This window comes from Tupaia chinensis, unplaced genomic scaffold (assembly GCF_000334495.1).
Source record: "Tupaia chinensis unplaced genomic scaffold, TupChi_1.0 Scaffold000037_18, whole genome shotgun sequence".
In the NCBI taxonomy this organism is placed as follows: domain Eukaryota; kingdom Metazoa; phylum Chordata; class Mammalia; order Scandentia; family Tupaiidae; genus Tupaia; species Tupaia belangeri.
In genome coordinates, this window is record NW_006159476.1 from 1,724,551 (window position 1) to 1,741,170 (window position 16,620).

The following is a 16,620-nucleotide window of genomic DNA, read 5'->3' on the forward strand; positions in this document are numbered from 1 at the left end:
AAATAAATAAATAAATAGGGACCAGCAGGTGGCATGGCGGTTAAAGTGCTGGACACTCCCACATGGCGGACCATGGTTCGAGTCCTGGACCTGGTAGCCTGCATTCTCACTTTCTTTCTCTCTCTCTCTCTCTGTGTCTCTCTCTCCAAATTAAAATAAATGAATGAATAAGTAAAATTAAATACATAATTATTAAAATAAATAAATAAATAAATAAATAAGCTTTATAACTCAGCAAAAAAAAGAAAACAATTCAAACTGAAAATGATTTTTTTTTTTTTTTCAAATTGAAAATGATTAAAGGGTCCAGCAGGTGGTACGGTGGTTGAGGTGCTAGACTCCCACAGAGCTGACTGAGATTGGAGTCCCAGACCTGGTGACATGTTTTCTTACTTTCTCTCTCTCTCTCTCCCCTGAGCGCATGTGCCCTATAGCAAACTTTTAAAAAAAACATAAATAATAATTAAAATGAATTGTTTTTAATTAAAAAAAAATAAAGATTAAACGGAGCCACCCTGTCATGTGGTAGTTAAAGTGGCTGGATGTCTTGAGACCAGCAGATGGTGTAGCAGTTACGGACTCTCACATAGCTGACTGCAACCTGAGTCTGGACCCAGTGGCGTGAAAATCACACCAGGCACGCATGCATGCATGGCCAAGATTCCAGGAGAAGAATGAAGGAGAAGGGATTACAGTGTGGCCATTCCCCCTAAGGGATGATTTCTCACTTTCCCTTTCATTGTGTCTATCTCCCTCTGTCTCCAACGAGCACATGTGCCCTAAGGCAAAAACCTCTAAAGTGGCTGGATCCCACATGACTCACCCCATGGTTGGAGCCTCAGACCCAGCAGTTTGAGAAACATGCCAGATGCGTGTACACACGTGCCCAAAAATCCTGAAAGGAGGGAGAAATGGAGGGGAAGCGCCCGTGGAGTGATCATTCCCCATGACGGGTGCTTTCCACTCTTCTTTTTTCTCTCTCTTTGTTGAGTGCATGCATCTTCTGGTAACTTTAAATTAAAACAAACAAACAAAAACACATACATACATACATACAAAAATAGGTAAAAGACTTGGAAAACTTTCTCCAAAGAGATAACAAATGGCTGGGACCAGCAGTTGGCATAATGGCTATGTTGCTGGACTCCCATGTAGTCGACCGCGGTTCGAGTCCTGGACCCGGTGGTTTAAACTCACGCTGGGTGTGTGTGCGTGCGTGCCCAAGATCCCGAGAGGAGAATGGAGGAAAAGGGATTGCAGTGTGGCCATCCTCCCTGGGAGTGATTTCTCATTTTCTGTCTCTCTCTCTATGGCGAGTGCATGTGCCCTATAGCAAAAACCTCTCCAAAAAAAAAGAAAAAGAAAGAAAAAGAAAAGGAAAAAAAGATACAAATGGCTAATAAGCACATGAAAAGATACTCAACAGCCAACAGGAATACGAAAATTCCGTTCATAACGAGATATGACTTCACACCTACTAGGATGACCAAAAAATTTTTTTAAAGAATTATTTTTATTTAACTTTATCTTAATTTGACCAGAGATGGACAGAGTGAGAGGGAGAGGGAGAGCAAGAGAGAGAGAGAGAGAGGGAAAGTGAGAAAGCAAGTTGCCAGGTCCAGGACTCAGACTGTGGTCAGACATGTAGGAGTCCAGCGCCCTTAACCACCATGCCACTTGCCAGCCACAGATGATTATAAATTTTCTTTTTTTTTTTTTAAGAGGTTTATTACTATAGGGCACATGTGCTCGCCAGACAGACAGAGAGAGAAGGAGAGACAGAAAGCGAGAAATCACCCCCCAGGCAGGATCTTGGGCACATACGCACATGCGCCCGGCGTGAGTTTTAAGCCACCAGGTCCGGGACGCGAACCATGGTCGACTACATGGGAGTCCAGCGACATAGCCATTACACTAACTGCTGGTCCCGATAATTTTTAATAATGGAAAATAGGGGCCAGCAGGTGGTGTGGTGGTTAAGGCGCTGAATCCCACATGGCCAACTGCAATTCGAATCCTGGACCTGGCAACATGGTGGCTTCAAACTCATGCCAGGTGAGTGCATGCCCAAAATCCCAGGAGAAGAATGGGGGACTGAGTTTTCATCTTTCCTCTCTTTTTCTCTCTGTCTCTCCAGCGAGCACACGAGCCCTATGGCAAAAAAACTAAAAAAGGAAAATAATAAGTGCTGGACAGAGTGTGGAGAAATTGGGATCCTTATACATTGCTAGAGTGAATGGAAAATGGTGTGACTGCTAAGGAAAATAATTAGGCCAACCATGGTTCAAGTCTCAGACCTGGCAGATTGCTTTCTCCCTTTCCCTTTCTCTCTCTGGTCAAATTAAAAAATATTAACAAATGGAATTAAATAATCATTAAAAAAAAATGTTTGGGCCAGCTGGTGGCATAGTAACTAAGGAGGCTAGATGTTACATGGCCAACTGCACAATTCAAGTCCTGAACCCTGAAGCTTGAAAGTCATACTAGGGATGTGTGCATGCCCAAAATCCTGAGAGGAAAATGGTAAAGAGACTGCAATGTACCTGTCTCCCCGGGGGGGTGATTTCTCACTTTCTCTCTGGTGAGCTCATGCACCCTAAACTGAAAAACAAAATAAACAAACAAGCCAAAAAATTTTAAAAAAAGTTAAACTTGGGGAATCTTGAAAATCCCACTGGCTTTGATTCTCACCTCCAAATAGTTTTTCAATGTAGCAACTGTTCTCATTTACTGAACATTTTAGAGCTTTTGATCTGGGATCACGGTGCATGAACAAACCTGTGAGAAGCGCTGACATTATCCCCAGGGAGAAGGTACTTGTGCCTAAGGTCCCACACACAGCCAGGCAGCTGGACACAATCCACGCCCCTACCTACGTGGCAGATATTTTTGAAAACAGTTGCAACACATCTCTAGCCTTACGTGCTCCTGCAGAACCTTGTCACTCCCCATCTGAGGTAGAGGACTTCTGTAACTCCCTAGACAGCACAGTACTTCCCTCCTCTGGGAAGAATAGGTTCCGAGACCCCTAGTGAAAGCCTGAACGCACAGTGAGGTACATTTTCTTTTTTTCCTATATGATCACACTGTATAGGGCAGGCAGAGTACACGCCGGACAAGGGGATGAGTCACATCCCGGATGGGACAGAGCTAGATGCCATGAGATTTCATCACACTGCTATACAGAATGGTGTGCAATTGAAAACTTATGAATTGTTTATTCCTAGAATTTTCCATGTGATATTTTCGGACTATAGTTGACCACAGGTGACTGAAACCACAGAGAGTGAAACTGGATAAGGGGAGACATCTGTGTCACCGAAGACAGCCTGTGTGATTTCTAAGACTTAGTATAAGATGGCAATATGGCTTCCTCCTGGCTCTTTCCTTCCTTCTTTCTTTTTTTCTCTTTCTCTTTTAGTTTTTCAATATAGGGCATGTGCACTCACTGGACACAGGAAGGGAGAGAGAGACAGAAAGTAAGAAATCACCCCCAGGGGAGACAACCATGTCATAGTACCTTCTCCTCCACTCTCCTCTTGGGATTTTTGGGCATGCGTGTACACGTACCTGAAGTGTTTTTTAAGCAGCTGGGTCTGAGACTTGAACCATGTAGTTAGCCATGTAGGATCCAGCTGCCTTAACCTCCATGCCACTTGGCTGGTCCCCTCTTCTTTTTCTCTCACTTTCTTTCTTTCTTTTTTTTTTTTTAAACGGGGCAGAAGTCTTTTTTTTTTGAGAGTTTTTTTTTTTATAGGGCACGTGCTCTTGCCAGAGAGACAGAGAGAGACAGAGAGACAGAAAGCGAGAAATCCAGCCCTTCTCCTCCATTCTCCTCCTGGGATCTTGGGCATGCACGCACACGCACCCAGTGTGATTTTAATCCACTATGTCCGGGACTTGAACCATGGTCAACTACATGGGAGTCCAGCAACAAAGCCGTTACGCCAACTGCTGGTCCCTCTCTCACTTTCTTCCTCTCCCTGTAGGGAATCAGCAGTTAGTGTAATGGCTATGTCGCTGGATTCCCACGTAGTCGACCACGGTTTGTGTCCTGGACCCAGTGGCTTAGAACTCACGCTGCGTGCGTGTGCATGCATGCCCAAGATCCTAAGAGGAGAATGGAGGAAAAGGGATTGTGGCGTGACCATCCCCCCTGGGGGGGTGATTTCTTGCTTTCTGTCTCTCTCTGTCTGTCTGGCGAGTGCACATGCCCTATAGTGAAAACCTCTCAAAAAAAAAAAAAAAAGAAAAAAAATTGTACAGAAGCCCAGAGCTATTCTGAAGATGGACTCCATGCTGGAAAGACCCTATCGGTGGTTGGGGAGTGGTATGGGAACATTGTCCAACCAGTCTCTAAAAAATTATGACCCACAGGCGAAATGCACTAAGGCTGAATGAACAGCAGACGCCCTGGGGAGTACTTTGAAAAGGACCTGAGGGAGCCTGCACGGGCAGGAAATTCTCTGTAACTTCATCTGGTAGGATTTGTACACAAGCAAAGATTCACACAGTTGAGCCCTGGTAGCTTGTGCACATCCCTGTGCCTGTTCCTCAAGGAAAAAGGTGACAGGAGCACCAAGAACTACTGACAAGGAGGGACGTGATAACTGATGTTTTCCTGAGTGCCAGTTACGTGTCAGGCATTTCTGAAAGCTATCTGTAACCCTTGGTGTTGGGAACCACAAGGGCATCCTTTTTTCCAGATGAGGAAACTGAACTAGGAGAGGTAAGCAAAGTGTGATACTCACAGAGTCCTTCAGGGCCAGGAAACAGTGGCAGATCCAGCGGCGCGTGGTCCCATCTCGACAGATGTAGGAGAAGGCCTTGTCCAGGTTGCGGTCAGGAGCACAGAAGGAGACCTTTTCGATGGTCTGGTCTACCAGGAGGTCCTGGGAGGGGCGAGGGAGGCGAATACAGAATGAGTCGCCTAATGTGTATTCATTCAATACCCCTTAGTATCTGAACTCGTGCCGAATGGGTGGAGACCCAGCCCTCACTGAGACAGCAGCTGGCCCTGCCTCCAGGAGCTTCCAGTGCAGCGGGAGAATCAGAACCATCAGAAGATCACAGCTGGGCTGGAATGAGGGTGGCACAAGCAGAGGGGCCAGGCTGAGTGGGGTGGGGGTCAGGCTGAGATGGGGCAGCACAGGCAGAGGGGTCAGGCCGAGATGGGGGGCACAGACAGGGGTCAGGTTGAGATGGGAGGGGACAGGCAGAGGGGCCAGGCCAAGATGGGGGGGCACAGGCAGAGGGGCCAGGCCAAGATGGGGGGGGCACAGGCAGAGGGGTCAGGCTGAGACGGTTCGGGGCACAGGCAGAGGGTTTGGGACTGGGATGAGGAAACAAAGGCAAAACCAGCCCTGTGGCCTAGTGGTTAAGGGGACAAGACCCCACATGGTCAACTACTCTTCAAATTCCAGACAAGGTGGCTTGAAAAACATGCCAAGAGGACAACCAGTGCTATAGAGGTTATGATAGCTGGATCCCACATAGCAAATGTGTGGTTTGAGTCCTAGACCCAGTGGTTTGAAAAACACACAAGTTGTGTGTGCCCAAAATCGGAAAGGAGACATGGAAGAGAAGGGGTTGTGGTATGATCATCGCTCATGGAGAGCACTTTCTCACACCCCACCCCACCCCACCCCCATCTCTTGCCAGCGAGCACATGTGCCCTCTAGCAAAATTTAAAAAATAAAAAGACAGGGACCAGCAGTTAGTGTAATGGCTATGTCGCTGGACTCCCACGTAGTTGACCGCAGTTTGAGACCCGGACCCAGTGGCTTAAACTCATGCCAGGCACATGTGCATGCATGCCCAAGATCCCGAGAGGAGAATGGAGGAGAAGGGATTGTGGCGTGGCCATCCCCTCTGGGGGGTGATTTTTCGCTTTCTGTCTCTCTGTCTCTCTCTGTCTGGCTGGCCGGCGCACGCGAAGAGCTTTTCAGAAAAACAAACAGTACTGGGGACCAGCAGTTAGCATAATGGTTATGTCGCTGGACTCACACATAGTGGACCGCAGTTCACATCCCGGACACGGTGGCTTAAAACTCATGCCGGGCGTGTGTGCGTGCATGCCCAAGATCCCAAGAGGAGAATGGAGGAGAAGGGACTGTGGCGTGACCATCCCCCCTAGGGGGTGATTTCTTGCTTTCTGTCTCTATGTCTCTCTCTCTGTCTGTCTGCTGGCAAGCGCACACACCCTATAGCGAAAACCTCTTGGGAAAAAAAAATAAATAAAAATAAATAAATAAAATAAAAAGACAAAGAAAAGAAAATATGTCAGATGCATATGTGTGTGGGCACACATGCCCAAAATCCTAACAAGATGAAGAAATGGAGAAGAGCTTGCAACATGTCCATACCCTACTGGGGGGTGATTTCTCCCTTCCTATCACTGTTTTTTTGGTCTCCTTCTCTTGCTCTCCTGGAAGTGCACATCCCCTCTAGCAATTAAACAAACAAACAAAAGGGACACAGGCAGAAGGGTTTGGGCTGAGATGAAGAAGACCAACTTACAGGGAGTCCGACTAGCTTCCTGGAGGAGACATTAATGAGGGAAAAAGACAAGGAACATGGGGCCAGCAAGTACCACAGTAGTTAAGGGTGCTGGACTCCCACATGGCTAACTGTGGTTCAAGTCCCAGACCTGATGGCTTGCTTTCTCTTTTCCTCTGTCTTCCTCTCTCTTACTCCCTTTTTGGTCAAATGTAAATAAATAAATAAATAAATGGATAAATAAAAGTTAAATAATTTTAAAAAGACAAGGAAGAGTTTTCTTCATCAAGGGGGCTGAGAGGCAAAGACACAGATCTTCATGAAGACCCTGACGGGCAAGAAAATCTCCCTCGAGGTCGAGCCCAGTGATACCATCGAGAATGTCAAGGCCAAAATCCAAGACAAGAAGGGCATCCCCCCTGACCAGCAGCGTCTGATATTTGCGGGCAAACAGCTGGAGGATGGCCGCACGCTGTCTGACTACAACATCCAGAAAGAGTCCACCCTCCACCTGGTGCTGCGTCTGCGAGGCAGCATCATCGAGCCCTCCCTGCGCCACTCGCCCAGAAGTACAACTGCGACAAGATATCTGCCACAAGTGTTACGCGCGTCTGCACCCCTGCACCGTCAATTGCCGCAAGAAGAAGTGGGGCCACACCAACAACTTGCGCCCCAAGAAGGTCAAATAAGGCCCCTCCCTGCAGGGCAGCCCCTACCCGAGCCCCATGGCCTCAATAAAGTTCCCCTCATTGACTGGAGCAGTAAAAAAAAAAAAAAAAAAAAAGACAAGGAACAATATTTCAAGACAAAGGAATTGCTTGTGCAAAGACGGTGATCCTGTTTTGTCATAGCCCACATACTGGCATGTCCTGGACAACCCCCCCAGCAGTCTCTGGGCTAGAGCAGGAAATTCAATGGTGAACAAACAGATACCCTGATCCTGGCCCACAGTGCTCTTGTCTGGTTGGACAGACTGACTATAAAAACGTAGTGGGGCTAGCAGGTGGCATAGTGATTAAGGGCACTGAACTTCCACATGGTTGACCACAGTTCGAGTCCCAGTCCTGGCAGCTTTCTTTCTTTCTTTCTCGACTTTTCTTTTTTTTTGGAGAGGTTTTTGCTATAGAGCGTGTGCACTCGCTAGAAAGACAGAGAGAGGCAGAGAGACAGAAAGCGAGAAATCACTCCCAGGGGGATGGCCCCACCGCAATCCCTTCTCCTCCATTCTCCTCTCAGGATCTTGGGCACGCACGCACACATGCCCAGTGTGAGTTTAAGCCATTGGTTTAAGCCATTGAACCGCGGTCAACTACATGGGAATCCAGCAACAGAGCCATTATGCCAACAAGATCCCCTGGCAGCTTGCTTTCTTACTTTCTCTCTCTCACTCTGTCCCTCTCTGGTCAAATTAAAAAATAAATAAAGTTAAATAAAATAAATCTTTAGAAAAGAAAACTGAAACAACTAACACTCCCTGGGCTGAGCACTTGCGATGTGCTAAGCACTGTTCTAAACAATTTGTGGGACCAGCAGGTGGTGTGGTAAAAGTGATGGACACTCCTACATGGCCAACCGTGGTTTGAGTCCTGGACTTGGTGGCTTGCTTTCTCACTTTCTCTCTCCCTCCCTCTCTCTCTCTCTCTCATCAAATTAAAATAAAGGGAACCAGCAGTTAGCGTAATGGCTATGTCGCTGGACTCCCACGTAGTCAACCGCGGTTTGTGTCGCGCCCTACAGTGAAAAATCTCTCCAAAAAAAAAAAAATAAATAAATAAATAAATAAATAAATGAATAGATGAAATTAAATAAGTAATTCTTTAAAAAGACAAAAAGCAATTAAGTTCAGGCACAGGGTCCCCCAGCCAGGATCAGAGTTGAGGTAACTGCCTTATCCCTCACAAAATAACCACAGCACTCAATCCTGACTCTGACTGAGCAGAGCCCAGACATTGCAGGAGCGCACGGTGCGGTCTAGAAGGTCCCCGAGGGAGGGACATCTCAGGGTAAGGAGGCATCCTCGGGCTGATTCAAACAGGGGAGGAGAGGTGCTCACTGGTGTCCACCCTCACCTCCACAGGCCTCGTACCTTAGTCTTGTCATCCACCACGCGAAGCCCATCAGCTGACACCCACAGGACTGACTTCACAGACTTCCGGCCCATCTAGGGTGAGGCAGAGGGATAGAGGGGCCTGGTCAGGTGTGCCTTGTTCCACCTGACCTTGCCCCTTACCCCCTCCCTGGCTCCAGCCCCTCACTCACCGCCTTCAGCTTCTTCACAGCATCTTCACACACATGCATCCCCCGGGACTCCTCTACCTCCACGTGGCCCAGGTACTTGGGTGAAGGATGAGAAGATATGAAATTACTGATTGGTATTGAATACAAATTCAATATCTCCCAGTGGTTACCGACCACATGCCACGGTTCAAGCACATGGTATGTATTAACTTGCTTTCTCTTCAATTCAGCTCTATCTCGTTTGTAGCTCACATATGCAGAAGAGAAAGCTGATGCACAGCAGGGACTAATTACTCCCCTGTCAGTATTGCAGGGCCTTATCACTTCTCTGAGCCCTAGTAAGTGCCAGTATTTGCACCTCTCTGCCACAAGACAAGGCTGCTGAGCCCATTTTAATAGCAGGTAGAAAGAGTCTAAGCCTGGGAACCAGCAGTTAGCGTAATGGCTATGTCACTGGATTCCCACGTAGTCGACCGTGGTTCGCGTCCTGGACCCAGTGGCTTAGAACTCACACCAGGCGTGTGTGCATGCGTGCCCAAGATCCCGAGAGGAGAATGGAGGAGGGGGGACTGCGGCGTGACCATCCCCCCTGGGGGGTGATTTCTTGCTTTCTGTCTCTATGTCTCTCTCTGTCTGGCGAGCGCACGCGCCCTATAGCGAAAACCTCAAAGTGCCAAAAGAAAAACCCCAAAAAAAAAAAAAAAAAAAAAAGAGTCTAAGCCGGTTCCCCACAAGGACTGATGGCAGGTGGGGTACACATGCCCTTCCTCTGGAAGTGGGTGACAGTTTCCCAGAGTTCCACAGTGGGATTAAGCTCAGTTGCGCAGCTGCAGTTTAATAACATGTGCCTTGTTGCCTCCCTTCCCTTCCTCCCTCGCACTAGCACTCCTGCTGCTCCAAGATAAACCCCTTACACTAGGGTCTGCTCTGGGGCAGGGGAAAATAGGCCAAGGAGCTGTGACCATCACCGTCATCAGCCAGCCAAGAAGAGGCTGAGCTCCATAGCCCAGACTCTGAGTCCTGCTGTTTCTCTTAATAACCATGTTGAGTGGTGGTTAAGACTACCACATAGCTGACAGGGGTTCAAGTCCCGGACATGGGGGCTTACACTCTCACTAAACCTTTCTGTCTCTTTCTCTGGTCAAAGTTTTAAAAATAAATAATAAAAATAAATAAAACTATGGACCAGCAGGTGGAGTGGTAGTTAAGGCACTAGATACTCCCACATGGCTGACCACGGTTGAGCCCTAGACCAGGAGGCTTGCTTTCTGACTCTCTCTCTTTGTGTGTGTCTCTTTCTGGTCAAATGAAAAAAAAAAAAAAGATAAATGAATGAATAAATTAAAATTAGATAAATAATTCTTTTAAAAAATTAAAAATTAAATTAAATAAATACTTCTTTAAAAACAAAACACAGGGCCAGCAGGTGGCATGGTGGTTAAGATGTTGGACTCCCACATGGTCGAAGGCAGTTCAAGTCTCAGATCTGGTGGCCTGCTTTCTCACTTTCCATCTTTCTCTGTGTCTCTTTCTGGCCAAATTAATAACAATAATAATTAAATTAAACTAAACGATTCTAAAAAAATCCCAAACAAGCCTGAAGTGTTTGTTATAAAGGGTCATGGTAGTCTAAACCAGAGGGCCCTTAAGGGTAGAATGTTTTGCAAATGCTACAGAATTTTTTGTGACCTTCCAGTGGAAGCTACTCCAGTATAAATTGTGACCACTTCACCCCACCAGAATGGGGTGACCCCCTGGCAGGATGTCTCTCACATATTTTCCTGATACAAGAGAATGTGTTTTGGGGACCAGCAGTTAGCGTAATGGCTATGTCGCTGGACTCCCACGTAGTCGACCGCGGTTCGCATCCCGCGCCCGGTGGCTTAAACTCATGCCAGGCGCGTGTGCGTGCGTGCCCAAGATCCCGAGAGGAGAATGGAGGAGAAGGGATTGCGGCATGGCCATCCCCCCTGCAGGGCGGGCTCTCGCTTTCTGTCTCTCTGTCTCTCTCTGTCTGTCTGGCGAGAGTACACGCCCTATAGAAAACAAAACAAAACAAAACAAAAAACGAGACTGCGTTTTGTTTTTTTAACACCAATTTTGATGTACATGGGGTCCTCCTCTGGCAGGCTCCAAAGTTCTTCCAAAACCTGAGCCCTCTGCTTACAACATATGGCTTCTGGCCACCTTGCCCAACAGCGCCCCTTCCACTCCCCCACCCCCAGACAAGCATGTGCACAGCGCGGCGGCCCACCCACTCACCCGGACTGGGAAGCTGCACGTGCCCTTGCGCACAGCATCCTCATCTGCCTGCCACTGATGTGGGCGCGATGCCTCCGGCACATAGGCTGGCTTCCTCCGCCGCAGACTCTGCCTTAACTTGTTCATGGTGCCGGCCTCGTCTGATGATACAGGTCAGTGATGTGAACAGGGGTGGAGGTCAAAAGATAGGGGTAGAAAGGGGAAGGACACAGGGTAATACGAGGTCACTGGGCCAGTGACAAAGGGTCCATAGCTCAAGTGAGAGGACACCAGGAGACAGCAGAAGGGAGAGGAGTGTGAATCTAGCAATGGAGATTCAGAAACATGGGGGTAAGCGGCATGGAGTTCTAGGGTAAGAGAGTCACCTGTCCCAAGCTTCAGGAATTTGGAGCTTGGCAATACAAAAAAATGGGGGGAACCAGCAGTTAGCGTAATGGCTATGTCGCTGGATTTCCACGTAGTCGACCGCGGTTCGTGTCCCGGACCCGGTGGCTTAAAAAACTCACGCCGGGCGCGTGTGCGTGCGTGCCCAAGATCCCGAGAGGAGAATGGAGGAGAGGGGATTGCAGCGTGACCATCCCCCCTGGGGGGTGATTTCTCGCTTTCTGTCTCTATGTCTCTCTCTGTCTGTCTGGCGAGCGCACATGCCCTACAGTGAAAATCTCTCAAAAAAAAGGGTAGCCAAGGCTCTGGAGGGCATGGGGCCAGTGGTCACAAAGTCAGGCATTTTAGGGGTAGGAGGTGATCAGAGAGCATAGGAGTTGGGGGCTGCATGGGTCAGGCGTGCAGGTGTTTGGTGTGTGTGGGGGAGTGTCAGAAAGCTCAGAAAGTCCAGAGGTTAACATCTAGAGCCCATTCTGTAAGATGTGGGTGAGGAGGGGACTCAGTGGTTGGGCCAGTCCATGGCTGGTCGGTATGGGAACTGAATTTCACATGGTCCACCACACAGTTCAAGTCCCAGATCCAGTGGGCTAAAACACACACCAGGCACATATGCGTACCTGCCCAAAACCCCCAAAGAAGGGAGAGATGGAGGAGAAGGGATTGCAGCATAAGCGCACCCCATTGAGGGGTACTTTCTCTCTAGTGAGGGTACTCACCCTGTGGCACAAAAAAAAAAAAGAGAGAAAAAAGAAAGTGCTAGTGTGTTCTGGAATGGAGCCTGAGGGTGTCTGTGTCTGAGCATGCAACTGTGCCCGTGACTGCGTGCTTTTCTCAAGGCTGTGTGGAGGGACGCCTCCCCGAGAACGGCTGTTATGAGGGTGTGTGTCTGTGAGTGCTGTGAGCCAGCGGGTCTGTGTCCAGCAGTGTGGAAGTCTGAGTGGCAGTGACTGCGTGGCAGCGTGTGCGGCCTACGTCTGAAGAGCGCGGTGGCCGGCCACGGCAGCTTATGTTTCAGCCTGCGGGGCTGTGACGGTGCTTGAGGATGAGGCTACTGCCTTTGCCAGGGTGTGTCCATGCCTGTCATCTGTGAAGCTGTGTCTCTGAGTCAGGGTGGGGCTGTTTTTGATGACCTTGCCTCTGAGAGTGCATCTGTGAGAGTTACCCATGAGACTGTGTCTTTCCAAGAGGACAGCTGTTGTTGATCAGGCTGTGGGGCTGGAACTGTTGTTGCCGAGGGTGTATCTGGGTCACTGTGTGGCTTCCGTCTTAAAGAGCATGAGTGCATGAGTGTTGTTCTGAGAGCGTGTCTGTGTATAGCGGTATATCTATGGGGGTGTGAGAGTCCCTGAGGATGTCGTCTTTGAGACTGTGTTCATACGTGTTATTTGTAAGTGTTAATTTGTTGTCTGTGAGGCTGCTGAGTACTCTTTGCAAGATTATGTCTGTGAAAAGCGTAGCTCTTTGTGACAGCCTGGGTGCCCAGGTGCTGTCCGTGAGGCTGTCTCTGTGAAAGTGTGGCTTTTGTCTGTGAAAGTGTAGGCCTGAGTGTGTCATCTGGGAGGTGGTGTGTGTCTTGAGAGTGTGTGTCTGAAAGTCTGTATTGGTGAGAGCCTGTGGTCGCCCGTGAGTCCATGTACAGACCCACATGTACGTGTCTGTGCTGCTGTGACTGTGTGCTTAGGCACATCTTCCAGTGTTTCTGTCACTGGGTTAACAAGTGTGTGTGGACCTAAAAGAGTTCATCGTGTGTGTGTATGTGTGTGTGTGTAACAGCCTGTGACATCTGTGTGATGTTGGGATGTGTGTGTGAGAGAGTGAGTCCAGGGTGTGAGTCTGTGAACGTGTGGGACATCAGTGGTCGCTGAGTGTGCAGGGAAACTGCTTAAGGTTAACTCCTGAAAATGACTAAACCTATGTGGGTGTGGGGACAGGTCCTCTGGTCCTGCTAGGCAGACTCAACCACCCACTCAGGTCCTGCCCTGTCCCAAGCTGGGCACTCACCTGGCTCCGTCCTGGAGGATTCAGGGGGCCCCAGGGCCCCACAGGGGGCTGGGGGCAGATGCTGTTCAGGCCTCCTGGGTCCGCCCTGCCCAAGGGAGGGAGGAGACAGTGAGAAGTTTTGCTTGGGGTAGGACTTAGGCCCCTACCTCGCCCCCCATTTTGGACTTCAGCCAACTTCCTCCATCACAGGTTCCCTGATGAGAGCCCCAGTTGTCATAGCAACCGTTACTAGGAAGATCAGCCACCTGGTTCCAAGGGCCCAGGAGTGAGTAGGTGTGTTTTTTTCTTTTTTGGGGGGGAGGGAGCATTTGTTGGGTAGGTGCTGGCCTCAGGAGGCTCTCAGTGGCCAAGAGATGGCATGAGAGGGGCCTTCCCTCCAGACACAGGCCAGGACATTTCACAGACCTGCAGTCACACACACACGGCCTACTCCCACCTATAGTCGCTCCTAGCTCATGGTCACAGCCCTGCACACTTACTTACACACAGACACAATACCAGCCACACACCTCAGATAACAATCCTAGCCATAGACAGCTGCCACTATAAACATGTAGTCACATGTCCATGTTCACAGACACAGTCTAGTACAGACTCCTGTCCCAGCCCATTCAGGCCCCATCATAGACACCTGGTCACACCAGCCACTGATATTTGGCCATTCCCATTTTCCCACTCAAGGCTCATGCCGATGGACTCATGCCCATTCAGAGTTGACCCATTTGGTCACCCATCACACACTGACACATTTACAGTTGCACATCCTTGTGATACACGGATGCACACAGACCAACACAAAGATCAGCCTCACGAAGACCGCACGGCCACTGCCACATGTGGACATTCAACTCCCATTGTGTCAGCCACACAACACACATTTTCTGGTCACACAGATTTCTGTGACAGCCACATTTATAGGGACGGCTTTCTCCATAGAACTGCACACTGAGGTACAGATCACCATAGCTCTACACATTACAGAGCAACAGGCATACACATGCAACCCCCTGGAGACAACTGTTCCCAAGCACGGCTGTCCCAGACATAGCCACACACATTCCAGAAATGGTTGTGTATGCAGTCACAGTGTCAGGGGCCACGTTGCCTAGCCAGCCATTATGGTCATAATATGTCATTCACTGTCCCATGTCACATCACCACAGAAAAACAGCCCCTCTTCATGCAGACACACTAGTCACATAGATAAGTGTGAGGCCACACATAATCACAGCCCCATGTGGACAGACACACAACGTGACAGTCCCACCTACACACACAATATCTCACACACAGAGGCCCACAGTTTGTTTCCTACATCCTAAGTACACAGTTCACCGTGTGTACAGAAACGCAGTGACCCAGACACAGACTCATGGCAGGGTTTACACGGTGGACACAGAGATCCAGCAACCACAAACACACAGACAAAAACAGCCACGCAGACACAGACACACAGAGTCTCACCGACTATGACTCAGACACAGGTACACAGTCACCCAGGGTCACAGTCACGCACGTCACACACAGGAATATAAAAGCCACAGCCACACACACCTCCACAAACACACACGGTGACCTGGCACCAGCGCACATAAACACAATCATAGCTTGTGTCACACACAAATAACCCCTCGTACTTGCCAGGACTTCAGATGCCAAGTCAGAGGTTTAACCCAAATCACACGAATGAGGCTGGAAATATACACAATGTCTCAAAGTCACACACTCTGAGCTAGACATGGTCATTATACAACCCTGGTCATACACACAGAGTGGTTGTGAACACACAACCACCACCGTACACACCGCCATCACACAATTCCAGTCACACAGGCACAGTGGGCTTCATTCTCGATGGCAGTCACACACCTAGAGTGGCACAGTTGTATGGCACATGCACATATAAAATCAGCTATAGGCACAACCAAACATTCCCAGTCACTGGGAGTCGCACAGGGACATTGAGTCGATGCAACTCCACTCACACACACAGTCACAACTCCACCCACATCTTCAGTCAGTTACACACATGCCCAACCCCAGACTCAACACATACTGTCACATACCCAGTTATAGTTACCAAGGCACACAAACACGGGGTCACAAAAGACATAATCAGACAACTCTACAGTCACAACCATGTTAAAAAAAGTACAGGGGGTTCTGCATGGTGAGCAGCTGTCATACACACATAAACAGTCTCACAAATTCTAGGGTCACACACAGACACAACCGCAGACACCACCACGTACAGCCACAAGCACACACCCAGACATACAACGCAATATTCCTCATAGTCACCAGCTGTGGCGCATGCACATACACACAGTCACACAAACACGGGTCACGCTCTTAGCCACCCCCCCATCGTTTGCTTTCCCCTTCCCCCCAGGTACCACACACAAAGCCTCTGTCACCGCAGCAGACAGATAGGGCTGCACCCATCCCTGGGGAGCCGCCCCCAGTCCAACCTCAATCCCGGAGCCTGGGGGGACAGTGCCGGAGGGGGAGGCCGTGCATTGTCTGCGGGTGGGGCTTCTCTCGGATAACTGGGTAGCCCTAGGGACAAAGGGGGTGGCCTAGGAGACCTGTGCCCTGAGACCCCAAGTCTTGGGGCTGGGAGCGAGGGGCCGCCTGAAATTTTCCTTATTTTATTCGGGCTGGGGTGGGGTAGGGTGGAGTCCCAGGCACAGGGACCTTTGAAAAGGGGCCAAGGTGGGACTCCGCCCAAGGGTTGGGGGGATGCTGAGCCCAGGACGCCTCAGAGGCTCGGGGGCAGACTTGGAATCCTCCCAGTCCTTGGCTCAGTAGAAAAGCTGTATCCAGAGATCCCACCCTCAAGACCTAAAAAGGAGGTTGTTGTGTTCTGAGACCCCCTCAAGGCGGGGGAGGGGGTTGTAGAGATTGTGTCTGAAAATTGCCTTGGGAGGCCTTGTCTTGATATGGGGGCTGGGTTCCGGACCCCATCCCCAAAACCTTGACTAGGGAGTTGCACCTAGTCTCTGTGCTCCTGTCCTTGATTGGGAGGATGGGGGTGTCTGTGTCCAGGATCTCTATTTCCAGGGCCTTGGCAAAAGATGGTCTGAGTCTGGGACCCAGTCTCCCAGGCTTTGGCTTGATGGGGCCTGTGCCTGGACCCCTACCCGGGACCACCCTCTGTAGTCTTGGCACCCTCTCTCCATCCGGGCGCCGCGACCGCCTCCCACCCCTCCGCCACATCAGCAGCGGCGCCGCCCC

At 49.6% G+C, this 16,620-nt stretch overlaps 1 protein-coding gene and 1 pseudogene across 2 annotated transcripts in view; one reads left to right on the forward strand and one right to left on the reverse strand.

Annotated features, from left to right (window-relative positions):
* NUMBL (NUMB like endocytic adaptor protein) overlaps positions 1-13,581 on the reverse strand; it is a 47,245-nt gene extending 33,664 nt beyond the window's left edge. Inside the window, exons 1-5 of one of the 2 annotated variants that reach the window (XM_006140472.3) lie at positions 13,384-13,581; positions 10,999-11,138; positions 8,758-8,832; positions 8,585-8,659; positions 4,752-4,892 (exon numbers count right to left, since the gene is read on the reverse strand). In XM_006140472.3, the coding sequence (XP_006140534.1) occupies positions 4,752-4,892; positions 8,585-8,659; positions 8,758-8,832; positions 10,999-11,124 (417 nt within the window). In that variant the 5' untranslated portion in view covers positions 11,125-11,138; positions 13,384-13,581. The remainder of the gene's footprint in view (positions 1-4,751; positions 4,893-8,584; positions 8,660-8,757; positions 8,833-10,998; positions 11,139-13,383) is intronic. The other variant, XM_006140470.3, reaches the window with a different exon arrangement.
* Positions 4,978-7,187, forward strand: LOC102487872 (ubiquitin-60S ribosomal protein L40 pseudogene; annotated as a pseudogene).
* Positions 13,582-16,620: the final 3,039 nt, after the last annotated feature.